The sequence below is a fragment of the Streptopelia decaocto genome, assembly GCF_964273445.1.
Source record: "Streptopelia decaocto genome assembly, chromosome: 5".
Lineage (NCBI taxonomy): Eukaryota > Metazoa > Chordata > Aves > Columbiformes > Columbidae > Streptopelia > Streptopelia decaocto.
In genome coordinates this window covers 5,511,791-5,539,107 of record NC_138659.1, presented here as the reverse complement: position 1 = coordinate 5,539,107, position 27,317 = coordinate 5,511,791, and the positions used below count along the sequence as shown (strand labels likewise).

The 27,317-nt window shown below is 42.1% G+C and overlaps 1 protein-coding gene across 2 annotated transcripts; it reads right to left on the bottom strand.

Moving 5' to 3' along the window:
- Nucleotides 1–1,061: 1,061 nt before the first annotated feature.
- On the bottom strand, nucleotides 1,062–27,317 carry DHX9 (DExH-box helicase 9). 2 transcript variants are annotated; one of them, XM_082054640.1, is made up of 27 exons: nucleotides 27,167–27,317; nucleotides 25,170–25,310; nucleotides 23,740–23,851; nucleotides 23,339–23,451; nucleotides 22,819–22,964; nucleotides 19,452–19,498; nucleotides 18,672–18,805; nucleotides 18,039–18,128; nucleotides 17,778–17,939; nucleotides 16,358–16,435; nucleotides 15,860–16,051; nucleotides 15,217–15,358; nucleotides 14,724–14,806; nucleotides 13,385–13,541; nucleotides 12,888–12,988; nucleotides 11,911–12,124; nucleotides 11,612–11,706; nucleotides 11,374–11,447; nucleotides 10,785–10,937; nucleotides 9,276–9,436; nucleotides 7,317–7,428; nucleotides 6,512–6,673; nucleotides 6,211–6,338; nucleotides 5,038–5,267; nucleotides 3,521–3,636; nucleotides 2,185–2,385; nucleotides 1,062–1,453 (listed from the first exon to the last, which is right to left on the bottom strand). In XM_082054640.1, exons 1-27 carry the CDS (start codon nucleotides 27,275–27,277, stop codon nucleotides 1,219–1,221), a joined length of 3,690 nt encoding a protein of 1,229 aa, XP_081910766.1. In that variant the 5' UTR covers nucleotides 27,278–27,317; the 3' UTR covers nucleotides 1,062–1,218. The 2 variants fall into 2 exon arrangements, with proteins under 2 accessions (XP_081910766.1, XP_081910767.1); XM_082054641.1 differs by lacking the exons at nucleotides 22,819–22,964; nucleotides 23,339–23,451; nucleotides 23,740–23,851; nucleotides 25,170–25,310; nucleotides 27,167–27,317 and adding an exon at nucleotides 20,468–20,596.

Sequence of the window (27,317 nt, the reverse complement as noted above, 5' to 3'; positions counted from 1 at the left end):
ACACTACAGCACATCTGTCAGGGTCCAGCCCTTCTGATTCCCTAACAGGTTGTTTGCAGAGAAGAAAAATAATCATGTATTCAGTAATGATGGCACAGAGTGACCTTTCTTCCATCTACAGGCATCTACATCAGCAGAAAGGATTGTGGAGTTCACTGCATCAGGCGATGCAGATGGAGATACACACTCCAGGTTAATCCTAGATTTAAGTTTGGAGATTAATATTGACATACATGATGATATCAAAGATAGCTCTGTAACTCATAGCTGGACATCTAAGCTTCATGTGGCATTTGGCTTTGAGCAGTTTTGACAAAAGAAACAGTGCTTCACTCTTACCTTTTTAAGAACTCTTCATTAGAAATACAAAAACCATCAGAGTTGCTTTAAACTTCACTCACCTGGTTTGGTGGCCACGCTGTAAGAGAGGTAAGGGAGTTTTGGCCAAAAAAACCCACCCCAAAACTGTTCATAAGCGCACATTTATCATCAACTGGAGCGCTTTGCCCCCCTTGTTCACCCCGGCGTCGTGCACAACACAGCCCGACTGCAGAAAACCCCCAAGAGTAAGTTTGTACCTGCGGGTACCCCGTGTCACACCCCCCCGTGCTGGTGGGAGCAGAGAGGGAACCACACCTTGCGGCAGGCTCCTTGTTCCCTCTCTGTTGATTTTCTTCTGCAAGCACCAGGCTTGGGGTGTCTGGAATTGACAGGCTGCAATTTCAATGAATTCTAATTAAAGAATTGTGCTCTCGCATTATTTGCAGGAATGAAGTGTGACTATTTTGGAGGAGCAGTGTAAGTGATGAAGGGCATCACTTCTGAGATGGTTCCACACAGCCAAGCAGCGTCACATCAGTCTCGAAAAAGGAATTCCATGTTCCCGCATGATCCGGATCAGCAGAAAAGAAAAAAATCCCCACTGAGTCCAAGCTCTGTAACTTGAAATTTGTTTGGTGGAGAATGGTTTTCAACACTGGAAAGGTCTCCTCAGAACGCCTTATACCTCCTACAACCAAAACTAACAACAGACAGCTTCCAAATCCAAAATTAAACGTATAGCGTCTTTAAAAACAAACTCTTTATTACGAAGAAAATCATACACCTTGCAGTAAACTCTTTACAGGCACGATATATTACAGAGCCGTACCTGTACTAAGGAACTGAAACAGCAAACAGGCTGGAAACAGCACGTTGGGAGAGAAACCTGACCTGTAACTACCACCTCCCCCTGCCCGGATCCCCACAGCCTCCTCCGTAGCCACCGCCTGCTCCTCGGTAGCCTCTTCCTCGATAATAGCCGCCCCCCGGGCTACCTTGGTATCCTCTGCCTCCCGAGCGCCAGCCGTAGCCGCCGTAGCCTCCGCCTCGGTAGCCAGAGCCCCGCGGGTAACCCCCCCAGCCCCCGTTGTCGTAGCGAGGCATTTTGGGGGGGCGAGGGCCATCGCCAAACCTGGCAAAGAGAAACATTACATCTAGACTTGATGCAACCTTATGGATTCCCATTTTAAAAAAATATTACAGGAAGAATGAATTGCCAAGACACTCAGTTAAGATGTCGCTGTCTTCTGTTAACAGAATACGATGTTTGAATTACAGTTGCGCTTTTGCACCTTTTCCGCTTCAGTAAGGAAAGCTGGGAATAGCCTGCTGTGCCACGTAAGCAGCTCCTCCTCTAAATTTGAGCCAGCTCTACACCTGGGATAGAAAGTTTTCCCCTCAATCCCGCTTCTCCAGCTCACACAAATGCATAGAGAGTCCCATTCCTATGTATTTTGCTACCCACAAAGCACAGTGAAGCATACACTAAAGCTGTTCTTTATTTTGTTCCTTGATTTACTAACAGCTCACAGGTGTTTTCATTTCTCTTTGCTTCAGCAGCAAGGCATGAAAAGAAGGCACAACGGAGGGGTGTGAGCACAGCCAAATATTTATTCCCAGAGACAGAGATGAATATGCTTGCCAAAAATAAATTTGGCTTATCTTTTCTTTAAAAACCATTGTGTTTTGGGAGAGGCGATGACAGCTTTTATTCCTTCCTGTGGAAACAGGCAGTGACCTGCCCACATCCGACTTTGACCAGGGCAATTTTAGGCATGCTCAGACTATTGACTTCAAAACGAGAGCCTGAAGCTCCTGTCCACATGGGACAACGCTCTCCTGGTGGTTTTAGCTCCAGCTCACCTGGCGTTGGCAGCCATCAGGCGGACACCGGCGGCCGATGGCCTGGAGAGCTGACGGATCATGTCCAGCATTCGCTCCTTTGCTGGGTCCAGCTGCTGAATGATCTTGGGGTCTTTGGTCACCTCCACGACGAGAGCCTCCATGGCCGCACGCAGGGCAGTGATGCAGGCAGCTGCGTTGTGTGGCATCTTCAGCTTGATCCTAGAGCACAAAGAAGCTTATTAGATGTATAACAACTTCTAGAAGAGAACCTGTTATGAAATGCATTCTTATAGAGCGATTTTTCATTGAGTGCTGCACTTACCAAGCCAGAAATCTATATTCTCATCTTTGAAATTCTGATTTGTCAACAAAGGAAGGTGAAATTTGCAAGATCCCTAAAATTTGACACTCACAGAATCACAGAATGTCAGGGTTTGGAAGGGACCTCGAAAGCTCATCCAGTGCAATCCCCCCATGGAGCAGGAACACCCAGATGAGGTTACACAGGAAGGTGTCCAGGTGGGTTTGAATGTCTGCAGAGAAGGAGACTCCACAACCCCCCTGGGCCAGGCTCTGGCACCCTCACTGGGAAGAAGTTCCTTGTCATATTTAAGTGGAACCTGCTGTGTTCTTCCAGTTTGCACCCATTACCCCTTGTCCTATCATTGGTTGTCACCAAGAAGAGCCTGGCTCCATCCTCCTGACACTCACACCTTATATATTTATAAAGCTTAATGAGGTCACCCCTCAGTCTCCTCTTGTCCAACTCCAGAGCCCCAGCTCCCTCAGCCTTTCCTCACAAGGGAGATGCTCCACTCCCTTCAGCATCTTTGCTGCCCTGTGCTGGACTCTCTCCAGCAGTTCCCTGTCCTGCTGGAACTGAGGGGCCCAGAACTGGACACAATACTCCAGATTGTTAAAACATAACTATTCTTCTCTTCAGATTTGCTCCTGAGATCTAAAATACTCAGACAACACCGATACATAACCCCTAACATCTAAACAGAAAGATACAGAGTAAACTAAAAACTGGCTCCTCCAGATTTTGAAAGCTCCAGGCCACCCTAAAAAATATTAGTGAACTAAGCTTAAGCAATTCTCCATTTCAGTGACCAAGGGGGAAAAAGAAAAAAAGGCATCCAGATGGTATTTGGTCATGGTCATAAAATGTACACTGCCAGAGGCAACCAACAAATCCTGAGTCTTTTGGAGACTTAAAAACAAGGTTTCCTCAGCCTCTGTCTGAAGAGGAGGCCCAAAACACATGGTACCTCTTCTTCACGTTCCAGGTAAAGGGCGAAAAAACCCAGCAGCGTTTACAGAAAAATTCCGAGCACCGAGGAGGTGTCCGTACCAGTCATCCACCAGAACGAGCTCCCCATCCGACAGGACTTTCTTGGAGGCGAAGAGGAGCAGCTGCAGCGGGCTCACCAAGGTCATTGCTTTGGCAGAGATGGCTCGTGTTCGAATCTGCAAGCGGGAGAGGAATTACGACTCTTGAAATGGAAAATACATCCCTACGCCTTCCTCTGGCCAGTGAAACCAGAGAATTTTGTAAAAAAAACAAAACAACAAAACCCCCACACACCAAAAAAATTAGGTATAGTGTTAGGAAATTACAAGAGCACACATGCATACAAATTGAACACTGGGCAGGTGTTTACAGACTGTATCAGCACTGACTGGTATTCAAAAAAAACACCAAAAAAACACCTTTCACTTAAAAATATTCATCTTTCCATGACTGCGTGTCTGTAATTATGCGGAGCTGAATTATCTTCTCACCTTCCGCATTGCTGGGGCTGCAATTAAAAGCTCACGTTGCTTCTTTAGTAGGGACCTACACGTGCAAATTCGGAAGTTGCTACACGTCCTTAGAACCCTTTTGTCATTTTATAGAAACAAGATCTTAAGCTTGTACTTGAAGTGAGCACTTGGACAACAAGAAGCTGTCTGAGCCGGGCAGAGATGACGGCAGTGACTATTTGGGCTGCTGCCCTTTGTTTTAAAGAGGGATCGAAGAGCAGGACTTGGGATTTCAGCCTCCTGCCCCGACAGCTGCCTCTCTCCCTCCTTTCTTTCACACATGAGCGCAATGGGCAGAATCTGTTGTACTTGCACTTATTACCAACGAAATGGTTTATCTGCCATTACTAAAGTTGCATGTCAGCAAAAAGGACTGAGGAAAATAAAAATAGGCATAAATAAACTGTAATTCTGGACTAATAAACTGTAATTCTGTAATTCAGCGCAGATGAGGTGGCAAAAATGAAAGCCCTACAGCATCGCCTCTGCTGTGAGACCTTAAAAGGCTCTCCTGACAGCAAGGGGCTCTACAAATTGGATGCTTATTCTCAAAGGCCATGGGGACCCTGGGGAAGGCACCTCAGGGGTTTTATGAGGTGTTTAGGAAATGGGAGCTGTCCTCAGGAGATGACAAACTACCCACATGCCCAAAATGGAGCACAGCATTGCCGTATGACATATTCCTGTTTTCTCTCTGGATTCCTAAGTAGCAGAAGTGATAAGGGCAAAAATTCTCTAGTGCCTAATCAGTACGGTAGAGCTCCTAAAGGAATTTCTTTAGATCTTTCTCTATGACGTGGCTGTTTTCACAGAACTCACAAGAACTTTCTATGCAGCTCTGCTCCTATTGAATTTGGTTGGCTGGAAGTTACTGGAAGGCTGAGTGACACCATGACCACATTAGGTTCATTTTCTGAAAAAGAAAAACAAAACCCAACAAACAAAAACCCCCAAAGCCATCCTAAATATTGCACTGTGTCGTTTTCTTCTTATGGCTTCTCTACCAAAAAGAGCCTCCTAGACAACCTGGCAGCACGTCATCAAGAACAAATTCAAAGCCTTTACCTTTTCCCCAAAAACGAAAAAAGGCGATGGATACTTGATGTCCTGGCTGCTGAACGGGCAGTTGACAGATGACTTGTGGATGAGGGCGTTGTGCCCCTCGGTGGTAAGAATTTTCCTCTTCTCCTTGTGGTAGCAGACATTGGGGTAGACCCCGAAAGCCAGCAGGGAGATTACGACATCCAGATTATTATCTGGGCCGGTGTTGTTAAACGGTTGAGTCATCAAACATTCTGTTGACAGAGAAGAGAAGACTGGCTCGAATCCACGGGTCACGCAGGACAGCACAGCAGTTGTTTAGGATCCTGGATCAATGTGTTTTCTGATTCAATCAACTGGTAGATGTGCCTCTGTTCTCAAAATACCTCTGCACTCAAAGCATTTCTGCTCTACGTTCAATTTTCAATTTATTCATGGAGAGCAAAAAGCTGAAAAATACTACCAAAAGAGGTATTTTTCTCTCCCAAGGCTTTTCTAAAACAAGGAAAGAGGGGTTTGCCCAGAATGTGCTGTACCACAGTGTGTTTCCTGTCATTTGTTTTGGAGACAGATCTTTGGGGGAGGTCAGAATGGATGTTTTCATTAGTTTATTGGTTACAAACCTCCCCCGAGTCTCTGGTGGCTTGTTTTCAGGTCATCTTGCCCAGAAATAAAGTTAAGGATAAATGCAGCAATGATCCCAGCAGAATGAGGAGGAAAAAAAAAGAGGAATTTTTAAAAATAAAACAAACAAAAATAAAGGAGGGGGAGATGAACATCTGCTGAATCCAGCCAACCATGCCATTTAACTGAGCAAGCCCCTCAGGAACATTAGGCAAATTCAGAACCTGGTCAACGTTATGGTTTTGGAGATGTAACAAGTGAAGGAGAAAGAAAATCAGGGAGGTAATTCCCTAAGGACTTAATAGATTTTTAATCCTGCAGCCCTAACCTCAGCCTCCAAAATCTCCCTGTGTTGTACCACAGCCACCACAACTTCTCAGGTTTAGGCAACCACGAGAGAAGAGACAGCACTAAAATTTCATCTGAACGCAGCTGTAAAAGCAAAACAGCTTTATGGCAAACCCCCTACAGGTCTTTGTGCTTGAGTATCCATCACAGATTATCTTGTTTATCTATTTCTCATCTCTGAATAAAAAATGCAATCATTACATTACTATGTCCAAGCAGAATCACCTTCAGGGAAGCCAGAATTCATAAGTATATCTTTCAGCTGGACTTTTGCTTCCCAAGTCATTCTGAGAGTAGCCATGCTGAGTCTTTTGTGTTCACAAAACCTTTTTTCTGCTTCTTCGCCACCCATTCTAAAACAAAACAAAACAAAATCCCAGAGTGAATTAGAAGTCTGTGCAAAGAAAGGAAAAGTGTAACAGTTGAGCTGCCATAGCAGCTGCGGACATACCTAGCTTGGTCCCAAAACTGTTCAACCCTGTGTTACCCATAATTTTTCATCCCATTTTGTGACAAGACAATATACCTTGCATCATCCCAGGCTTGGAAGACAGAGAGCAAAGCAACATGATCCGAAAACCTGCTCCCAGCAAAATTCCTGTGGATGTAACCCAGGCGTTTGCCTTCGCTGATGAAAGGTTCAGGGAAACAGGTGGCCGCAGAGATGGTACAAACAGCATCTCCCACACTGGGAAAAATAAAACCCACAAAAGTGATCAGAATTGGGTTTACTCGCAGTATTGCTGCTACAGGCAGTTGATCAGAGTAAAAACTTAGTGACTGAGGTTACAAACCCTAGGAATTTGGCCCTTGTATATCAGACATCACAGAAACACTTACCAGGAAGTGGAAGTTAAATCAGCCAACATTTCACAACAGCAAGTGTGCACAAGCCCTTTGTCTCTCCTCCCTCCCCTTCCCCCATGCACACACAGCCCTTTTCACCACCTCCTTGGGGTGGGAAGGACCCTACAGGCACAACAATTACAAACAGTTCCTTATTTCTGCTGAAATAAAATGTGTGAATTCATTCTTCTTCTTATCGGGGTCTCAAATTTCACATGTCCCCTCCTCCAGCTCGCTGCTGCACCTCAGCACGTGGAGTCCCGCTCTTAATTCAGAAATACTCAGCCTATGCTGGTCCCTTTCAGTTACTCTGAATTTCAGGGCTGCTTTATTCCCTTTACGAGAAGTTATTTATCCTCCGCACTCATGAATATTCAGTTTCCTGTCCCCAGTTGTTTATTGCTCATCTAGATGTGCTGTTTTTTCTTCTTGTAGCATGCACGTCTAGAGGCTCAGGAACTGACCACTGAGACCATTAAACTTACTAAAAAATACAGCCCATTATCATCATCTTGCCCAGACGAGGTTCAATGGGAAGCTTGGCCAGGATCCTTCCAAGAGGGGTCAACTCTTCATTGGAATCCAGGGCATCGAGCTCTGAAACAAGATCTCTTCATTAGCAAAGATGGTCAGCCAACCCCAGAAATCTTTAGGTAAGAAATGCAGGATTTGAAAAATTGTGTTTAAATAGAACCCCACTGATATTTAAGTTTAATGTTGTTTATAATATTGCCAACATGTTTTTCAAAACCAGTCTGAGGTCAAATAAACAAAATTTACTTTAGCTTTACAGATGTTTTACTACCTCCACCACAGTTAAAATAATTACTATTTAATTCACATACATATTTTTCCATTTCTTTCCAGCTTGCTTCTGTACAAACCACTATTACACTATTAAACTTTTTCAAGTCCCTGATTAATGTAATTTCTGCCTCGGGAAAATGAGAGCAGCCCTGCCAAATCACAGAACCCTCCGTTCATCCAAAAAAGGACACCACAAACTCTCAATTCCATGAGGCTTCGCCTGCCTTTCTCTCCTTCCATTACCTAAAAATCATCACCTGAGCTCATCCTCAAAGCCACCAAACCACTGTCAATAACAAAGTCACACACGTGGGTGTTTGCTGAACAGACTGAACGGTCTCACGAGGCTCCTTCTTTCGAGCCATTTGGCCATAACCGTTACACGCTGCTTCATAGAACAAAGAAAAACAATGAGAGCGTGATCTTTAAAAGCCCTTTTAAGATCTAAATGAAAAATGCAAACTTACAGTTCATATACTCTGTTTACAGACTATTTTGGGAAACTTGAGCATAACTAAAAGCTTTACATTAAAAAAAGCTTTGTAGCCTCAGCAATTAAATGGGAAAGCAAATACATAAAGGACTCCTTAGCCAGAATCAAATCCATTTCTCCTGGTATCTATTGAACTCAAGAGCATAAAGAAATAATATTTTGAAGAATAGTACGTCTCGTGATCCTCAAAACATACTAGCAGGACACATGCACTGAAAAAATCACAGGTCATCCAGGAGATGAAGGCACCTCCAGAAACAACTATTTGGTGGTAAAGCTGAAAATATTGCGCTCTGCACTGGCTTTGCGTTTCTTATCTGCAGTGTAAGAAAAGCACTAACAATTTTTGGATCAGAAAGCCATTAAACTTGAATACCTACCCCTAGCTATGTTTTTCATTCTGGTCTCTCTTCTGTAGACAAGCAATGTAGGCTCGTCACACAAGCTTTTTCATAAAAATCAACAATCAAATAGATACTCTAGTTCTTAGAAATTCTAAGAAGTGCTTATTTAGTGATAGTCGCAAAGTGTGCTGAAGTTTAAATCTAAAGCATAAATTTAGCGTTCCTCCCTGCTTCATCTTATATTCTAGTTAGTTCCTTGAAGACAGCTTAAACCCCACCTCAGTTTCTCCTGTTTTATGAGGATACCAGTGCTTGCATGCTCATAAACTGCAGATTTAACTACTTGACAAAATACTGAAATCTTGGGTCAGCAAACTGTACAAAGCAGTAATTACACAATATGCTAACCTCTCCTTTTCAGTACTTTTATAGAAGTTTTGTAAATGCCCGAGGCACTGGCCTAAGCCTGTGACACACACAGCAGTGCCACAGCTGGAAAACAGGAAGCTGGAAGCCAGAATCGGTTACTGGGTAAAATAACAAAACAAGCCTTAAGTTCGAAGGCTCAAGTTTCTAAAAGGAAGGAGACTCCACTTGGGAATCCAAGTATTTCTTCAGCTGCAGAAGATGCTGCCACCCCCACGCTGAAGCCAGGAAACACCTTGCTGTTTCAGCCAGCACGCTACTACACAAACAGCCTAACCAGAGATGATAATGCAGTTTGTAAGCAAAAATTATATGTGGGAAATCATTTGGAGGCAGCTTAATTAAAGCCCTATCTTGTGGACAAATTACGATACCTCTTAGTGTGCGTTCTGCTTCAATCACTGCATCCAAAGGTGGCGGTTCTATTGCTTTGGCCAAAAATTGACCAATTCCTCCCAGCCGCAGCAATTTGATGCTCAAAGCAATTTCATGGAGCGGCGTTCGAAACATTTCAGGTGTCATATGAGTCTGAAGTCTGGAATGAGAATGAAAAAGCCCACGTTTTTCTGAGCATAGGCTTTGATCACCATTGTGTTGTCCCATCAGCACAAACTACCGCCCTCCAAAGCAAAAACTGCCTCCCAGCCAACCCACCAACTCTCATTCTGCTCCTGTCACTCAGGCTCTCCTGCCAGTATTTATCTTCTCATCTCAGAGAAAATTCCCAGTGAAAATGCACAGAGGGAATAGCCCTCACATCACCACTGCCTGGCGTGGTTTCCAGCACGAGCTGCCCACATTTAGTGTCTGCATGGCTGAAGTTGTTAGCACAGCATCGTTAGTGAACCTTCAGCTTGCTGGTTGAAACAGGGACCCCTAGGAATGACTGCACTGAGCAGCACACAGCTAGAAAAGGTTTCAAAGCACCTTGAAGAACGGATATCCAGATTCAGCTGGCACCAGATTTAAGATGGTATCTCTCAAAAGATTCTCCACACAAGTTCACAAACACTCTTTCCGTCCTAAGCACCACGAAGCTGGTGTATTTTGCTTTTATACTCTCTAAGGGAAGGCAACCTTCAGGTGATAAATTCCCATGATTACTTTAGCAGCTTAAAATGAGTTCACTGTCAAAAATCCTTAATAAAAATCACTCCACTTTACTAGACTGCAGATCAAAATAAATCTGAGCGATTTAAGGGAAGTTTTTGATCAACTAATGCTTTCAGAGGTTACAAAAAGCTGAACATCAAAATGCAGCTATGCTCTAATTGCTGTCTGAGAAAGGGGTGCTGAAACTTTCATGAGACAGATCAATCATGGAGCGTCACAGCTGTGTAGACTTCTGCAACCAGCAAAAGATCTCCATGGCTCTAGCAACCAAGATAGAAGAGGTGAAGATAGAAGAGGTGGCAGATAGAAGAGGTGGCAGATAGAAGAGGTGGCAGATAGAAGAGGTGGCAGATAGAAGAGGTGGCAGATAGAAGAGGTGGCAGATAGAAGAGGTGGCAGATAGAAGAGGTGAAGTTTCAGCAGCAGGGAAGGTGCTAGAGCAGCAGTGCAGCAGCACGAAGGGGCTTCCTGGCCACAAAATGAGGATAGAGGGAAAAGTAACATCTGTCTTCCCTGCTTTTCAGTGTTTTGATGACAAAATTACCTGTAATGTGCAGATGCCAGCTGCCCACAAGGGCTGAAGGCAGACTAGAGCCTTAATCCTGATTACAAAGCACATTACAAAGAACAGATATTCCAGTGTGAGCTGACTTCATGCATCTCCTCTCTGTGCTTTCTGAAGTTTTTTCCCCAGTTTCATCTGAAGTAGCGGACAACAGTTCTGGGAGAAGTCTGTGACACTATTTTATTTCCAAAGAGCACAGCCTCACCTTTCAAAGCGAGCTCTGCTGCACAAATGGAAACAAAACCCAGCACGCACACGTCCGGCTCTTCCTTTCCGCTGCTCCAAATTAGTTTTCGATGCCCAGACTGTGGCATAGTTTGTCATGTTATTATGAGCAGTGAACAGCTTCACTTTTTGTCTGTTACAGAAAAAAAACAACCAAACAGAAAACAACCTGAAGTTCAGATGTGCTTCATCTTAAGTCCTGCCAAAACGGTTCTTATTATATTCCTTGAAGCCATACTCCTTTTACTAAAGCAAACCACCTGTTTGACTAGTTAAGCTTTGGCTGATTAGCCAGCTGTATGGAAGGTGAAGTATCACACTCTTCACAAAGCACTGCCCCAACCTACACACAGGGTGAAGTTTCCAGAACTGTCTCAAAAGCTTCAAATTCTCATGCGACTAATGAGATTCCTATGTGTAATTTGCTCAGAGAACAAGACAGGATCTGTAACAGACTACAATACAATACTCTTCCTATTTTCCATCAGCCATACACTGAGTTCTTCTAATATTCGTTTGGCAGGCGACATATTTCAAATACACACGGAGAAGCTATTTCATGAACTCACTTGCAGGAGTCTATAACAAAGACGACATCATTGATGGTAATGCTGGTCTCCGCAATGCTGGTAGATAAAATAACCTATAAAAACAGGAAATGCATAGTGAAATATGTTTGGTCTGGGAAAGTTAAGGATGGACTGCAAGATAAGCTACATAACCTCTATTAAAAAAAAAATAAGTGAGCAGTACATTCCACAAAAGCAGAACAAAAATAGACACTCGGCACAGAGAAGGCTCTCGTACTTTGGTTACTCCAGGAGGCACAGGATCGAACACCCGACGCTGCTCTTCCAGAGGAATTTGCGAATGCAGAGGTAAAATTCTATACTGGCGGCCTCCTACAACATGAACACAAGAAGGCAGGTAACTACTACTACATAAATCTCATTTCTTCTTTGCACCATATCATAAATTTCTACTCATTCATTCTCACAGCAAATCAATCCAGCTCTCTAAACCACTCAGCCAACTCTCAGCTTTATACAATCTGTAGTTTCCTTTGGAAAAGGAGATGAAATGTAATAGAACACAGTTTCTTGTACCAAAGCGTGGATTCATTTCTAGATGCTTCTGCAATGTGTATATCAAGTTCCAGCCAGGCAAGAAAACAAGTACAGCTCCCGGGACGTTCAGGGTCTTGATATAAATTAGCAGCGCCTCAATGAGTTCAAAAGAAGTTTCTTTCTCATTCAGCTGAGCCATGGAGTGCTTTGTTTCTGGACCATATTCATCGCTGCAAATCAGGTTGCAATTGGCCTACCAAAAAAAACAGCAACAGAAAAACAAACCATGAAAGAAATCATATAAATGAACCTACTCAACCTGTGGAGACTGGCTGGCCAGGCAAATAGGAAAATGAGATATGTGGATGGCAAAAACCATCTCCGGCACAGCTCATAGAAGGACTCACAAAAAGCAGCTCAAGCTCTGCTGCCCCAGATTCCTAATACAAAAATGGAATTTCATTGCATCAAGTTATAACTCAATAAAAATTTGCAGCAGAAACCTATCAAATGAATTTAACTTCCATTCAAATGATGAAGATAACATCATGAGAAGCAGAAGAAAATGCTTCTCTCAAAAAACACTGATCATTTTAAAAAATTTAAAAAACTGACCTAAATAGCAGTTTCAGACCTACAAATTAAAAGCTGCATCATGAAAGTGGTATTTTCTTGACACTGTATGTAAGCACTGAAAATATCAACTGCAAGGGAAGAAGAGAGAGAATCTAAGTTTTCTCCCTGAAAATCTATTATGTATTTCTGTATCTATTTCTTCTTTTAAAAGCATTTCGGTTGTATCTTCAAAGAGAGGGAGGCTGACAAAACATCAGAATTTTAGCTTCAGTAAAAAAATAAATTGTTGTTTACAAGAGCAATGAGAAAATCCAGTTGTTTCTCAAGTTAACAGCAATCTCTGATATTAAAAAATATGGAAGCTGCCAAAAATGTTTAAGTTCAACAATGAATTACACTTGAGTTAGTCCTAAGTAGCACATTAAAGAAGTCAAACGTACATCATCATCTTCACCACTTTCTTCGTCCTTCTCTTTCTTCTTCTTTTCCTTTGGTGGTGGAACAAACTGAGTCATTTGAATGCAATCTTCCAGGAAATAATCTGCGAGGACAGACAAGCATTGGTTACCGAGGCTGACCGCTAGAAGCCCGTGTGAGGGAACACAATTCTTTTTATCATCTCTTGAGATTCTCCTGGTATAATCGTGATGTTTCAGAGTATGAAAGCACGATTGGCTAAAACGCCTTGGCTGACAGCCAGGGCATGAGAATTATTCCCACACTATTCCTACGGTTATTCCTCTATTTTATATACTTCCACATCATCTTTTATTGTTTGGTTTTTTTGTTTGCCTTTTTTTTAAACACTGACTTATTTAAAGCTATTTCCACTACTCCTAATATCACAGACAACTGATCTGAAATACCACAGCTGCGCCCATAATCTTAAAGCATATAACTGATAAATAAAGCAATTCCTGCAAATTCAGTGATTTACCTTGGACGGGGTACGTTCTACCGAAGACCTCGACAATCGGACAGTTGAAGAAGTATTCACAAAACATACTCGTATCGATGGTGGCAGACATAATGATAACCCTGATTTCTGGATATGTCTGGACCACATCTCTCAGCACCACCAAGAGAAAGTCAGTCTGCATAAGAAGAGAATAAAAGCGTCATTAATTTCCTATCCATAAGAAGCAACAAATTCCCAAGAAATCAGAAAGAATTACATAGACATATCCATTTACTGAGCAGGAGCTTTGCTGGGCAAGAGTAACAACCATCACAACGATATTCTGCAACCAGAAACAGTTGTCAGTGCTTTAATTTGCAAATAACTGCAATTCCTGGGATAAGTGAATTTTAGGATTTCCAGTGTAAAGAAAAGTTATTCTTTTATCAGAATGAAACAAACTAAAGAAAATAATTAAAAAATAGTTTGCTACCTTCCTAACAATACGTTACAACCTAAGGTCTTTTTTAAATTGGTTTACATATAAAGTAGCCACAGTTAATAAAATAAATAGGAACAACTCAGCAATTGTACGTGAAGTTTTACAGTTCTATCTAAACGTGACATTTATTTATTTTTGCCATGCAGTTAGGTAGGCCCTTAGTTCAACAGATGAATTTCCAATCTCATTCAAACTTTGAAAACTTGTATTTTACATCATTAATAAAAACTTAAGAGATGAAGATATCAGAAAAATCTGCACTGCAATTCCATCTAAGTGAGTCCATAAATTCTGCCAAAACAAGCTTAAACATCATGTCAGAACTTCACAGTTTCACGCTTGGTGTGGCAGAGCTGTAAACTATAGAGGAGAATCAGGGGGAGAAAAAATGTTTCCCATTTCTTAAGTTACACACAATCCCTCCCCCAATTCTATTTTCAACTTGCTGCATTTTTCTGTGTGTCAAAACCAAATTGAAATCTGTCACTACTGAGATGGCAGCTTCTGTAAAAACCACCGCTATTACAGTAATACAACACTGTCAGGAGAAAAAGCACTCCAAAATAAATGTGACATTCAACATGCTCCCGCATTTGGACAAGAAGTGCTCGTACCGTGATGTTCTATTTTGCAGAGAGGACCAAGATAATCCCAACAGGCGAAAGTGTCAGGGCAGCAAGTAAGCACAAGTCCTTGCTCCTTAAATCGGGTAAGGAGTAATTAAGAGAAGGATTTCTAAAAATCTTATTGAAGATGGAAAACTCACATATATGGCAACTAGTAAAATGCAGCTTCCTTCCATCTGTTTGCACATGCAAAAGTGAAACAGAACAGAAGCATGCAGAGGAATAGGATCATCGTCACCAGCTCACTCACGTTAATGTCTCTCTCGTGGACCTCGTCAACAATGACGTGACTAATGCCGCGGATCCCAGCCTCCACCTTTCTCAGGAAAACACCTTAAAGAGACACAGGAGTTAAATGTTCATGTAGGTAACAGCTCAGCTTTCCGCCCGTCACCGCTTCAGTTCATCAAGCACAGGTGCACCGGTTTAAAAATTAAGAAGTGTACACGCTGCCCAGCATCTTTTACAACTCCATCTCCAGTTGACACACTTTCAGTTGTACAAGCAATGGGGAGGGTGTAAAATATTATTACTAAAAAGACTCTTCCTTCCTACCAATACTGCTTCCCCTTCTGTCTCCTAAGGACAATCAATTATGGCAATTTTACCTCTTCAGATTATTCCTGTGTGGTATTAGACTGGTATTATCATATTTCTGAACAACAATCTGAATCTTTCTCTGTACAACTGTATGTCAGCAAACTTATTCTACAAAAAAAAATGTTGTTAACAACAATACAGACCTACAGTGCAGAACATCACACTGGCATGGGGCCGAGGAAGCACAGATTCAAACCGCACGCTGTACCCGCAGCTTTGCCCAGGTTGTTCTCCTCTCTCATATGCCACACGCTCTGCTACAGAAACTGCGCTAATCCTCCGAGGCTGGGGGATGAAAAAGGTTTCTCTAACTCAATCATGAAGTGTAAGTTTATCAGAACACCACCGAAAACAAGAAAGTAATTCACAGAAGTTATACATGTCCTTTCCTAAGATTTCTTTACAGGGTGGTCATTAAACAGTACAAGAGCAGGCTTTTTTCTTCTGAAATGGTTATTTCCATACAGAAAATTACAGGAGGAGGGATATAAGGACATATGGGAACAACCAGGTGGTATTTGCCAAATTGTTTCCCCTCAATCTGCCAAAAAGTTTTCACCTGGTCAAGCTGCAAGCCAGGTTATCCCAACTGTACATACAGGATAGAATAACACTCCGAATGAAAATACACCTGCTGCTGAAGTTTCTCCTACATGTTCTACTGTGGAGATACTTCTACGAACAACTTCCTGCAATGATAATCAGGTTTCTTAACACATCCTAAGAGGCGATTTCTAGGATCACATCCCAAAAGTAAAGTGTTTGCCTTTGTAGTGTGTTCCTCACCTGCGTCACCACGATGTTGCACTCCGCAGCTCTGTCAGTCCTGATGAATTCATCCAGGATGTACTGAGACACCTGCGTGGTTTTGCCGCAACCGGTGGCACCGCGGATTACAATGACAGAGTTGTGACGGATCGCATCCAGAATTTCGCTTTCAAAATCCTTCACGGGTAAGGCCTCTCTCTCTTGTTGGATCTGGAAAAAAAAAAAAAAATCCAATGCCTTTCTAAAAATCTCCCCAAATCAACCTACTCTGCTCCACATCTGTACTTTGTCTCACTCTTCTACACAGGTTTCACTCACACAAAGGAAAAACTGCCTAAGGAGAAAATATAAACTATGATTTGTCCTACATATCCCCATACCCATCCAGTACTTCCGAAAACTTGTGGCATATTACTACTGAAATCCAGTCTTACACACTTTGTATGGGATGTTCAACCTCTTTTGGAACATCAACAGGCTAGCGCAAGCGTGACAAGTTACAGGAAGCGCACTTACCCTTTGTAATTCTTGATCCTGCTCCAAACGGTACATGAAATCGTTTTTCAAATCCATGCTTATTTGCTCTGGAGTGAGCTGGAAAGACAAGACATTGTTCAGAGGCTTTTTGACTCCTCTGCTTACCTATGTAATTTATTCAATATAAAATCAGTCACACCAAGATAATTATTCCAAATATCAGTAAAGGATCATGTCGTATGTAACTGCCTGAAATCGGTTCTGCCAATGAGCTATTCTATTTCCTTTGCTCCAGCATATTAAAATTAAATGGCCATCCTCAAAGAAGTTTCTCAGAAAGATCCATAACACTGAAAAATATTGTTTAAATACTTCAACTGCTTGAGAAACACTCTATTCAGCAGTAAGCCAAGGAGATACTCCAGTGATCATTCAGACAGGAGTTTTTAATGTAAGGAATCAGATAACGAAAGCACGTAACCACCCACAGAACAGGAGCTGAAAAGGGAAAAGTGAGCAGGGAGGGAAATGTATGAGCAAGTCTTGTATTTCAACTAAGAAAGAAGTCTAAAGAAATTTAAATTCGTTACCAGACAGCTAATTTGTTTTACTGAAAATAAGTTAGCAGCACCATGACTAGCACACAGAAATCCTAATGAGATTTGAAGCCAGCTCACTTTGCAATGTCTGTAAATACATCCATTATGTGCTGTAAGCAGCAACAGACAAATTTACATCAGTTCCTCATTTTTTATATCAATACATAATGACTGAAGTTAAATGAATGTCATTGATGGAAAAAAACTGCAGTCAAAAGAAGTATTAAACTATTATCTTGGTCGTAAGTACTCTGGCTCCCTGTTGTAAGAAACTGGAGTTCGTGCCCTGAGAATCTTTCCTGACCAGGTAATACCAGTGGCCACATTACACCTCTGAACTTGGCAATCTAGTATTTCTTCCCTTATCTCCCATTTTATCCCGTCACATCGCTGCTTTTCATTTGTTTCTCAGTGAATGAGACTAGAAACAACAAAAAGAGCAAGCAGGCTGACTGTGTAGTGACACCGGCTTGGAGCAGTTTCTCCTCCCAGAAAAGTCCTAGCATGGAAGTATGGGAAAGGGACTAGTGAATTATAAATTACATGCCCATAAACTTACCTTGTAATTTCCATTAGAACTTGGTATGGGCTGCACAATAGCAGGCAAAAAATTGAAACAAAGGCAAGAACTGGGACATCCGAGACACTGCTGCTCAAGAATCTAATAAACCATGAAGCACATACAAAGAACTCCTACCAGTGCAAAGACTCCCTTCCTCCAGGTCAAGAAGGGATGACATTTTATCAGTGGACTGTTTTCTCATTTGGAATAGCTCATACTTTAAATCCTGGAGGAAAAAAGCATTTAAAAGTTCAGAAGTATGGAGAAAGCAAACAACAAATCAATTTTTTAGGCTTACGTTTGCCAGAGGACCCTCATCAATATTGCAGCTGGTCCAAGGGTTCCAGTTGGAATGAGGTGGTGACCACGGAACAACTCCCATGTGATTTTGTCTCTGCGACGGTTCAAAATGGGCCAACTTTCCAATGTTAATCAGAACTGGCTTACTGGGATCTTCAGGCTATAAATCCAAAAGCAAAGTGGGGAAAGGAAGACACATTACTGCATTAAATAAGCAGGCCTGGTGTTGAATAGTGGAGTATCTGAACCACACACTCACCAAAGGCACAGTCTCCAGAGACAGTTCCCGTACAGTGGTTTGCAGCTGGTTTTCTAAGTCGGAAGACAGCGACACCTCATAGGGTTCCATCTATTAAACGTTTAAAAACTATGTTGATATACACAAAAAGAAAGACAATGGAAGACAGAACTGCAGGCTGCTAGAAGGATACTGAACCATCAAACAGTTCCTAGTCAAACAAGGTTAAGGAGTACCAACCGTTAAAAATTCACCTTCTTGAAACATTTTGTCAACTTTTGATCCAAGAAGAATCTACAGACCATTTTTAAGTATCCGAGTTTAATTTTGGAGGAAAACATTACCAAACTTGTGACCAAATACCAAAAAAGTCTTAGCATGCCAGAGAAAGAAACCAAGTAGCCAAGAATTGTATGGTGCATAAACAGAAATCTTTAAGCTTCTAAAAAACTGATACTGGAAAAAGCATTTGTTACAAACCCTATTTCATTTAATATGCTGTAAAACTTGTTTACTGCTCCACTCACATAGACACAAAGTTATACTTCTGATCCAAATCACCAGCCAGACCAGAAACAGTTGCTGGTCTAAAGAACCAAAATTATTATTAACTCATAAGCTGTTAAATATTTCTGACCCTTCTTCCAAACTCACCGATTCTCCCTTTTTCTTCGTCTGTCCAGAATAAGGTTCTATGATGCCGAGATGGTAGAGCTGCCTAACCAAGGAACAGGCACAGGACTGTGCTGCCAGCTTTTTGTTGGATCCGTGCTCGCGGCTGAAAATCCCTGCAGCACACAAAGTTCAGAGCTGTAGTCGCTGAGGAGTCAAACAGCTTCCACAGAAGACAACACACTGAAATGGGCTTTGTGACTGTTTACACAGGCCAGAGTCTCAGGTCTTGATAAATCCAGAGTTCTGACACAAAATCCAAGCAGGTCCCTTCATCAGCTGACTCGCTAGCTGTGTAATGTTATTTACTGACTTCCCAGGGAGCTCCTGTAAAGTTTTCCTCTGCGTTCAGTGTCTAAGAAAGTAGGATTATTCTATACCACCTAGCAACATTGTACGCATTTCCAAGCAAGCTCTACATGAACAGGCATGGGATGAGCAGCCCACCCATTGCCTGGGAACGTATCAGACACCTGAATTTCTCACACATATGAACAAGTAATTAACACAAATAAAACCTACCACATCCCACAAGCATTTCTTTGTGCTGAGAAGAAAAATTAGCAGAAGCATGTAATGGTCAAGAAGTAGAACGAGACAAGCACAACACACAGAAAAAATTAATGTCAGGAAACAAATGTGAAGCTTCACCTCTGGAAGAGGCTCCAGCACAGACTATAAAGGTCTGTACCCACAAGTATGGTCTAGTCCTCTGTACCAACACCCATCCCTTGCTAAGCTAAAATAAATAGGAACACTTACTTCTGCCCAGCTGCTTCACATAAATGTTCATTTCTGCAATAAAGCTCCTGTGTGAGAAAGAACACAAAGGTACAATTATCAAGTGCTGACACTGACACTGCAAAAATAGCCACTCTTTCCAGTTTTTCTAGGCAAAGATCTCAGTGTCCTCAGTCAGGGGCTCTCAAATCAACAATGGCCAAGGTAAAATATTACTACTTTTAGTGCCTTTAATCCCAAGTTAGCAGGTAACAGACTTGCCATCAATAGAACCAGCACATCTCTTAAGAAAAGTCCTGCAAATGCCACTGTACGACTTTAAATTTCAATGCTGAATTATTAGGAAACATGCTCCCAGTGTACCATTAACTGTATCCCACATTATACTAACGTAACCCACCAGTAGCCTGGGTTTATTAACTCAGATGCAACACTTAATACAGCTGGCCTGGTGTTTGCCACACATTTGGGCAGCTCAGAGCACAGAGGGAACTAAACCAGGTCATTTTGTCAAAGACCACTGAACAGATCTGCACAGGAGCAACAAAATACTTGAATTTTCATGAAGCCCTTATTGTCATACTCTGGGAACAGCATATAGTCTAAAGCATAACGGTTTGCCTAGTGGGCATGTAACCAATTCCTTTAAAGGTCAACTGGTATTTTAATTCAGGCTTAAAAAAATGAGAAAGCCATATGTCAAAGGATGATGGAAACTAAGACCCACGTTTTTAAGAATCACAAGCCTATGTATTTGCACAGATTAGAAATTAAAGTCAAATGCTTATAAGGCAGGATTCAAATGGGCAAATGTGATTCAAGACGTATGACTGGGCTTTATCAGACTGAGATCTTCTTTGAAAACTACACTTTGGTTCTTGCACAGCTGCAGGCAGAGCCTGGCATCTGTGTCCTTGGTTTCTTGCTGTAAACAAAAGAAAAAAACAAAAAAACAAACAAAAAACCCCAAAAAAACTATTAAGTGAGGGATTTAAATTTCAAGTTCAAACGCCTTCCTGTACTAGCAGTGAACTGACCTTTGGGCACAGTGGCTTCATGGGTCGAAGGCCACTGGCTTTCAGGGACACAACAGCCAACTAAGGCACCGATGACAGTATGTTTCTCAGCCAGGCCTACAGTCAGCATTCAATCTCATTCTCCTCCACCTACGGGCAGAACAGCAACACCAGAAATCAGTCGGCAGCAGAATCCCGCGTGATTGTTCAGCGCAGCCTCGGCAGCCCCCGTAAGGACGCGCACAGATCTCTGGGGTCGCTTGCTGCCACCCCTGCAGCAGGAACACATGGAGGCACTGGCATCCCATACTACCAAAGGAGTCCCCAGAGAGAAAAGCCACATCCCATCCCTTAATACTTAGTTCATTCTTCATGTACTAGGAGAGCTATATTTATATTTGCAATTTACACCCTCCTGTCGTTAATAAAACAAAGTTTCTGAATCCAAATGTTCCAGCTATTACGTTGGAAGGTGTTGGTCTCTTCTCCCAAGTAACACGCAATAGGAAACAGCCTCAAGTTGAGCCAGGGGAGGTTTACATTGGAAAATGGGAAAATTTTTCTCCTGGAAATGGTTGTCAGGTATTGGAACAGGCTGCCCAGGGCAGTGGTGGAGTCACCATCCCTGCAGAGGTTGAACAGACGGAGATGAGGGACACGGGACAGTGCCATGGGTGGGTTATGGTTTGACTCTGTGACCTTGAGGGTCTTTTCCAACCAAAATGATTCTGTGATTCTAAGTTCTTATACCACGTGACTATGACTAATTAACAACAAAAATACATTTCTCCTTTAAAAACCCCTGAGAGCAAGACTGACACTTCTGTTGTAAAGACCACTACTTGAAAAAAAAAAATCATAGTCATAAGAGGCATGGCAACTGATATTTCTTAAAAAGAATCCAAACCATATAACTATCCTCAAAACTCCTAAAACACTTGCAATTATTCCTCTCCTGTTATATATACCAAAAGGATTAAAACTAGTAATCTGCACTCTCTCAATGAATACTGGAGCACATTAGGATTGTTTCATGCCTATTCCATCCAGGGCAATTCACACAAGCTTTCCTAGGTGTAGTAAATAGGAAACCCTGAAATGCGCTCAGGAGGAACAACAAGTGGGCTGAGAAACATACTGTCATCTGTAGCCATCTCATTCTGCTCAAGATTATATGTCTTTAAATACATGGGGTTTAATGCTTTTACCTCCAGAAGGCGTAACAAAATGAGCTGCACAAATGAATCTGCAAGTTGCAGAATAAAAGAAGTGCTCAAGAACTACATCTGCAACAGGCATATTTAAAAATCCTAGTATTGTACAAACTATTTTTTAATGTTACTCGTTTAAGGGAATGTCCTTGTTAGAAAACATGAACGGAGATGAGTGACTTGGAAATAGGTTTTAAATGAAAATGTAGAACTTTTTGACACCAATACACATATTTCAGATGTTCCGAATGCTTTTAAGACTTCACAAAAAGAACACCAGAAGTCCTGCAAGTGAGACTCTTACTGTAGACTGTAATAAGAAAAAACCACCAAACACTTCTCATAGAAAACAAATTTATGTAACACAAAAAAATCCAGCCAACCAAAGAAAAAAATGACCAAGAATCCAGCAGCAACATGCCATTGTTTCTGACCACAAAATGTAATTATATTTCAGAAGAAATAATGCAAAGTCTTGCAGTTTTGATGATTTGTAAAGACTATTCCAAACAGAGGTAAAAAAATCAAACCCATTGATTCTTTATGCACAATCTGGTGTGTGTTATTTTCATTTGGGAGAAGCATATGTGAATTTTCTGATGGAACGGGCAGAAAGTCAAAAGAAAGTAATACCCAACTGGTTTAACTGAGATTTAAGACCCTCAAAACTCTTTTGGGAAGATTCTGCCAAACTAATTTTTCCAGTAGAAGATTCTGCTGCCAGGAAAAAAAAAAAAGTTAATTATAATAAAAATATAAATAAAAAGTCCTTAAAGCACATTTCTACGTAAGCAAATGAAAGCATATTCAAGATTTCCTCAAAATGTACGAAGGCAACTAGTCATACAAAGAATTACTGCGAGCAATTGAGCACCCTTTCCATCCAAACTGACACCTGAACAGCTTGCTCGAGCACAACAATCATTTCAAAAACTGCACATCCAAGAAAAACATTCAACAGAAATCTCTTCAGAGTCACTCAGAACTTGGCACCGAGGCTCATGGCCCCCATTTCAATATTTCGGGATGTTGTTAGTCCTGGTAAAGATCACTGCCTCCTCAGCTGGCACTATGGAGCACCGCAAATAAATGCCATTAGCCACTATCACCAAAAAATATTTCTAACCCTTCATATGCAGAAGGTGACTAAAACTACCACACCTGTTGTGATCAGGCCCCATTTCAGTGTATTTATATTCTTCCTGAATCTTCTCCTTTTGGAAAAACTGGTTCAGACGTGCCTTGGCATTTTCCAGGGTCCAACCCCCGTGAAGATCAGTGTTTAAGTCCATTTCTGACTCTGAAGTCTAATATTGGAAAAAAAAAAGTATCATCTTCTGGTTTCTAATAGATTTCAGTTTTAAATATTCTTACAAGTCTTTGAAATAACTTGTCTAGATGCTATAAAATAGTTAGGACAGAAAATGCTAAAAATTCCTCAGAATTTCCTTGTTTTTACAACAAAACATCTATGCGATTGGATATTCACAGCATCCAGAGTGATTTATTTTGTCCTTAGCTTATCTTTGTTAAAAGTCAGCAGGTAAATCTGCAGCTTAAGTTAAAACCAACAGCAAAAGCTCAGATGAAAACTGCAAGCTTGAGTATTAATGCTAGTAACAAATGAAAGGGAACGGAAGATACCTATTTAAGAAGAAAAGAACTGCATTGAATCACTTACCGCCTGCACTTCTTGCTCCTCTCTCTTGGAATAGTAATCTTTCAAATTTGCACCCCGATCCCACTCAGCACCACGATTGCCACAACTTCCAGGCACTGCACCTGCACCATTGCCTACGAGGTGGAAAAAACAAAACAACCATAATCAAAATAACTCTCCCCAAACATTCTTAGCAATGGAGAGGTATTGTTTGGCAGTCTCAACAGGACACGACCAGCCCCTCAGATCTCATGTAGTCGCTCACACCCCTGCCTCACAACCACAATGACTTCTGTCTGCAGAATTATGCTATTTGGGGAAAATAAACAAACAAAACCCAAACCACAAACACCACACACAGACACAAATCTATACACATACACTACAGCCACACACATGTAAATTAGTTTCCACAGTCTTACCTGTTTCAGCCTCTATAATCAAATGCGGAGGAAGAGGTCCACCCAAGGTAGAAGTGGAACCAGTAATGTTTTTAGCTGTTTCATGTCCATCAGGGGTATCGCCAGCTGCTGGCTACGAGAGAGAACATAGGGAAATGTCAGCACATCCCTACAGAAAAAAATGGTTTACTGTTTAGCTAAAAAACTCTTCAGACAGTTTAAGGATATCGCGCATCATTGTGCAACAGTTACCCCCAGCAGTAACCCCTCAATTGTAACACCCTTTTAAAAACTGTACAGAATACAATTGCTGAATATCTGTTTTTTTTGCAGGTGTCCTATAACAAGAGTCCCAACCAGCAAGTAGCCATGACTTATTGTAGTTCAGCAATTATAAAATCAACTGTTTCAGCATCCAGGATAAAATAACAGATACCAGTCCCTACCACATAACCAAGGGAACTCAAACATACTTTATGCACGCAGAGAAAAGGGGTATAAGAAAACATTAACACTCTTGGGAAATGACAAAATTATGGTTATTCATTACAGCTTGAATCCTTCCCATTTTGAGACGTGGATGGTTAGCTAACTGATCACACCACCTCTGTTTTATTCAAGATACAGAACATGCTTATTCCTTTTTAGGATCTAGCCATGCAACACACTGCATTGCCATAAAACTGACTGGTACATCAGAAACAATATAGGTTCTGTTACCATAAGGCTTCACCTAGGCTGAGGAGGCAGGGACACTGCTTCCACCAATCAAATGATGTGTTTTATGTAGATATATCCTTAATGAGGCATTAGAAAAAGACTCTTCCAATGTATAACATGTAGCTTCATGCTATATTTACTGTTCTCTAAAATGGCTGTAAAGACAGAGTTACTCCCCTCTCAGCTTTTACATGATGGTCACTGCTGATACTTGTATGGTTCATCAAACATCTTAAAAAGCAGTGATCCTGTCACAGATGTGAGAAAGAAACTACAATTTGAAAAATGCCTAATTTTCAAGGTCTGGTTTGAGATGTCTGTGACTTGCTGCTGTTGCTTTGCATTTTGTTTTGCTTGTTTTGCTTCGGTTTGTTGTTGTTGTTGTTTTGAGCACACAGTATTATATATCATAACAGGCATTTAAAACAATTCCCAGTGTCAGGTGTGAGTATTCAGCACTCTTAAAGCCAGGCTGTGCCTCACAGGAACTCTGAATTCTTTCCAGCCTCACCAGTTATGCAGACCAAGACCCAGCTTTTTTAACAAGGCCATCCTACAGTGTTCACTGGGCCTATTCCAGTTTTTCAGCCCTGCACAGAGAAGTCCCGCACATTCGGTCTTCTTCACCAAATAGGAGTGACAGACTGAACTCCAGGGATGAAATGCAACCGGATGCCCAGCAATGCAATTAAATTTTCATTAGTCTTTTGTAAGGAGAAAGAGCAGCTTACTCCAAAAGCAGGAACTTCATCTTTCTTCATTTCATTCACCCGAACTAAGTAATTGACAAAGTCCCGAGCAGCGTTGCTTTGCGCATCTTTCTTGTTTGTGGAGCTGCCCATGCCAATGTAGTTAAAGCCTTCCACTCGAAGCTGCAAATAAAAACACAGATCCAGGGCATGTACAAGTGAAAGGATCTTGAAAACCAAAAATACTGACTGAAACACCAAATTTCTGTTGCTAATAAGTGCAGGAAATACTAAGTTTTGTTACATATCATTATACGTATCTATATATTTCTGTAGGTTTTGAACATTTCATTTATCCTTATTAAAGAAAACATCCACAGTACATTCTCAGAGAGTGCAACTGTTTCCCAAAACCTTCTTGGAGCAAATGATTCAGTGTAGGAAGGGACCATGGCAACACACAGCAGAAACTCTGCCCAGGTTTGCTTTCCTCAGCCTTAATCCCAAACCCTCAGCTTGCATCCCTCTACTGTAGCTCCACATTACTACAGTTAGAAAGAGACAATGTATTTCATAAGACAAGAGACAAGCTTTGGAGCAGCAATTTTATACCCTGCTAGCTTGCCCAATAGCCTGCCACAAAACTCCATCACATTAAGTTTATTCCAAGTTTAGACTAAGCAGATGTTTTACACCTGCTTTTCTGTAACCACTGCCCTTCATCTTAAACTGTTACTGTCCTTCTTTTACAGTTATAGTCAGCAACTCCATTTCATTCCAGCTTCAGTCCTGGCACTTCTGATTTCCACTCTTCACTCTGCTGATCATGTGAACAGGTTTTTACCATAGTTAGCTGTTCTTAAGAAAAAAAAAAAAAGGCAGACCTGCTCATAGCATTCCAGGTTTTTGTACACCATTAATGCCAGACTGCATTTGTCCTTCAGTGCTGAATGGAGCTAACACCCCCCTTCTCATCAACACACAAACTTTTCTAGTAATCTAGAACACAATGAGCTTCCAGCAGAATATCAGTCTACCAGGACTATGGTACCTTCAACCAAACAGGACCAGCACTTGGACTCACAACCACTGTACCAGAGTGTGTTTTAAGGAGATCAAACTGTTTATCTCTTAAGTTTCTACGGATGCTGATGGGGCATACACATACACAGCACAGAACAGTGCGACCGCCTCACCCCAGCAACGCCCAGTTTTGGTTCCAACACCTTTAAAACTGCTGCTTCTCAGTTTTGTTACTGGTGGGGAAGATGCACGGTGGAGGAAGGGTGTACCGACAAATCCAAGGTGCTCAGCGCACATCTATGGCATCGCTTACGACCCGGCCTGTTCTCCCCACGGCCTCACGCTGCGTATCAGCTCCTTGTCAAAGCCAACCCCAATTCAAAGCACACCCATGGTATCTGGAGCCAGGAGCAAAGCAATACTACAGCGGCACACAGACCAGCAGCCAAAACAACAGGAATTTTTGATTATATCTCAATGCAAGCTCAGTGGAGGGCCAAAGCTCTTCGCAAGAGTGACACACAGGACTCCTTGCCAACAATTCTACCTGCAAGAAAGGTGTAAATACACACAACACCCTTAAAGAAATCAACTCCTTGTTATCATAAGAGCTTCACACCAGGCTGCCTTACCCTCACAAACCCACCAAGCGTGTTTACTCCGCGCACAAGAAGCCAGGACACTTTGGCATGACCGAGCTTCTCACCACTTACAGAATCATTTCGGTTGGAAGAGACCCTCAGGATCATCGACTCCAACCATAACCCAGCTCTAGCACTAACCCATGTTGTTAAGAACCTCATCTATGTGCCTTTTAAACCCCTCCAGGGATGGTGACTCCACCTATGCCCTGGGCAGCCTGTTCCAGTGCTTTACAACCTTTCCCGGGAATAATTTTTGTTCCTGATATCCAACCTAAACCTCCACGGGCGCAACTCGAGGCCACTGGGCCCCCCTCAGGCGCTCCCTCACACCAAGGGCCCAGCAGACCCGAGGCCCCCCGGCCCTCGCCGCACCTCGCAGAGGAAGGTCTGGCGGTTCCGGCCTCCGCCTGCTCGTATCTCGTACGCCGGGGTGAGCCTCCTCCTCCCGCACCAGGCGTACAGGTAGTTCTTCACGTCCCCCATGGCCGCGGCCGGAGCGGCGGGACAGCCCCAGCGGCACCGC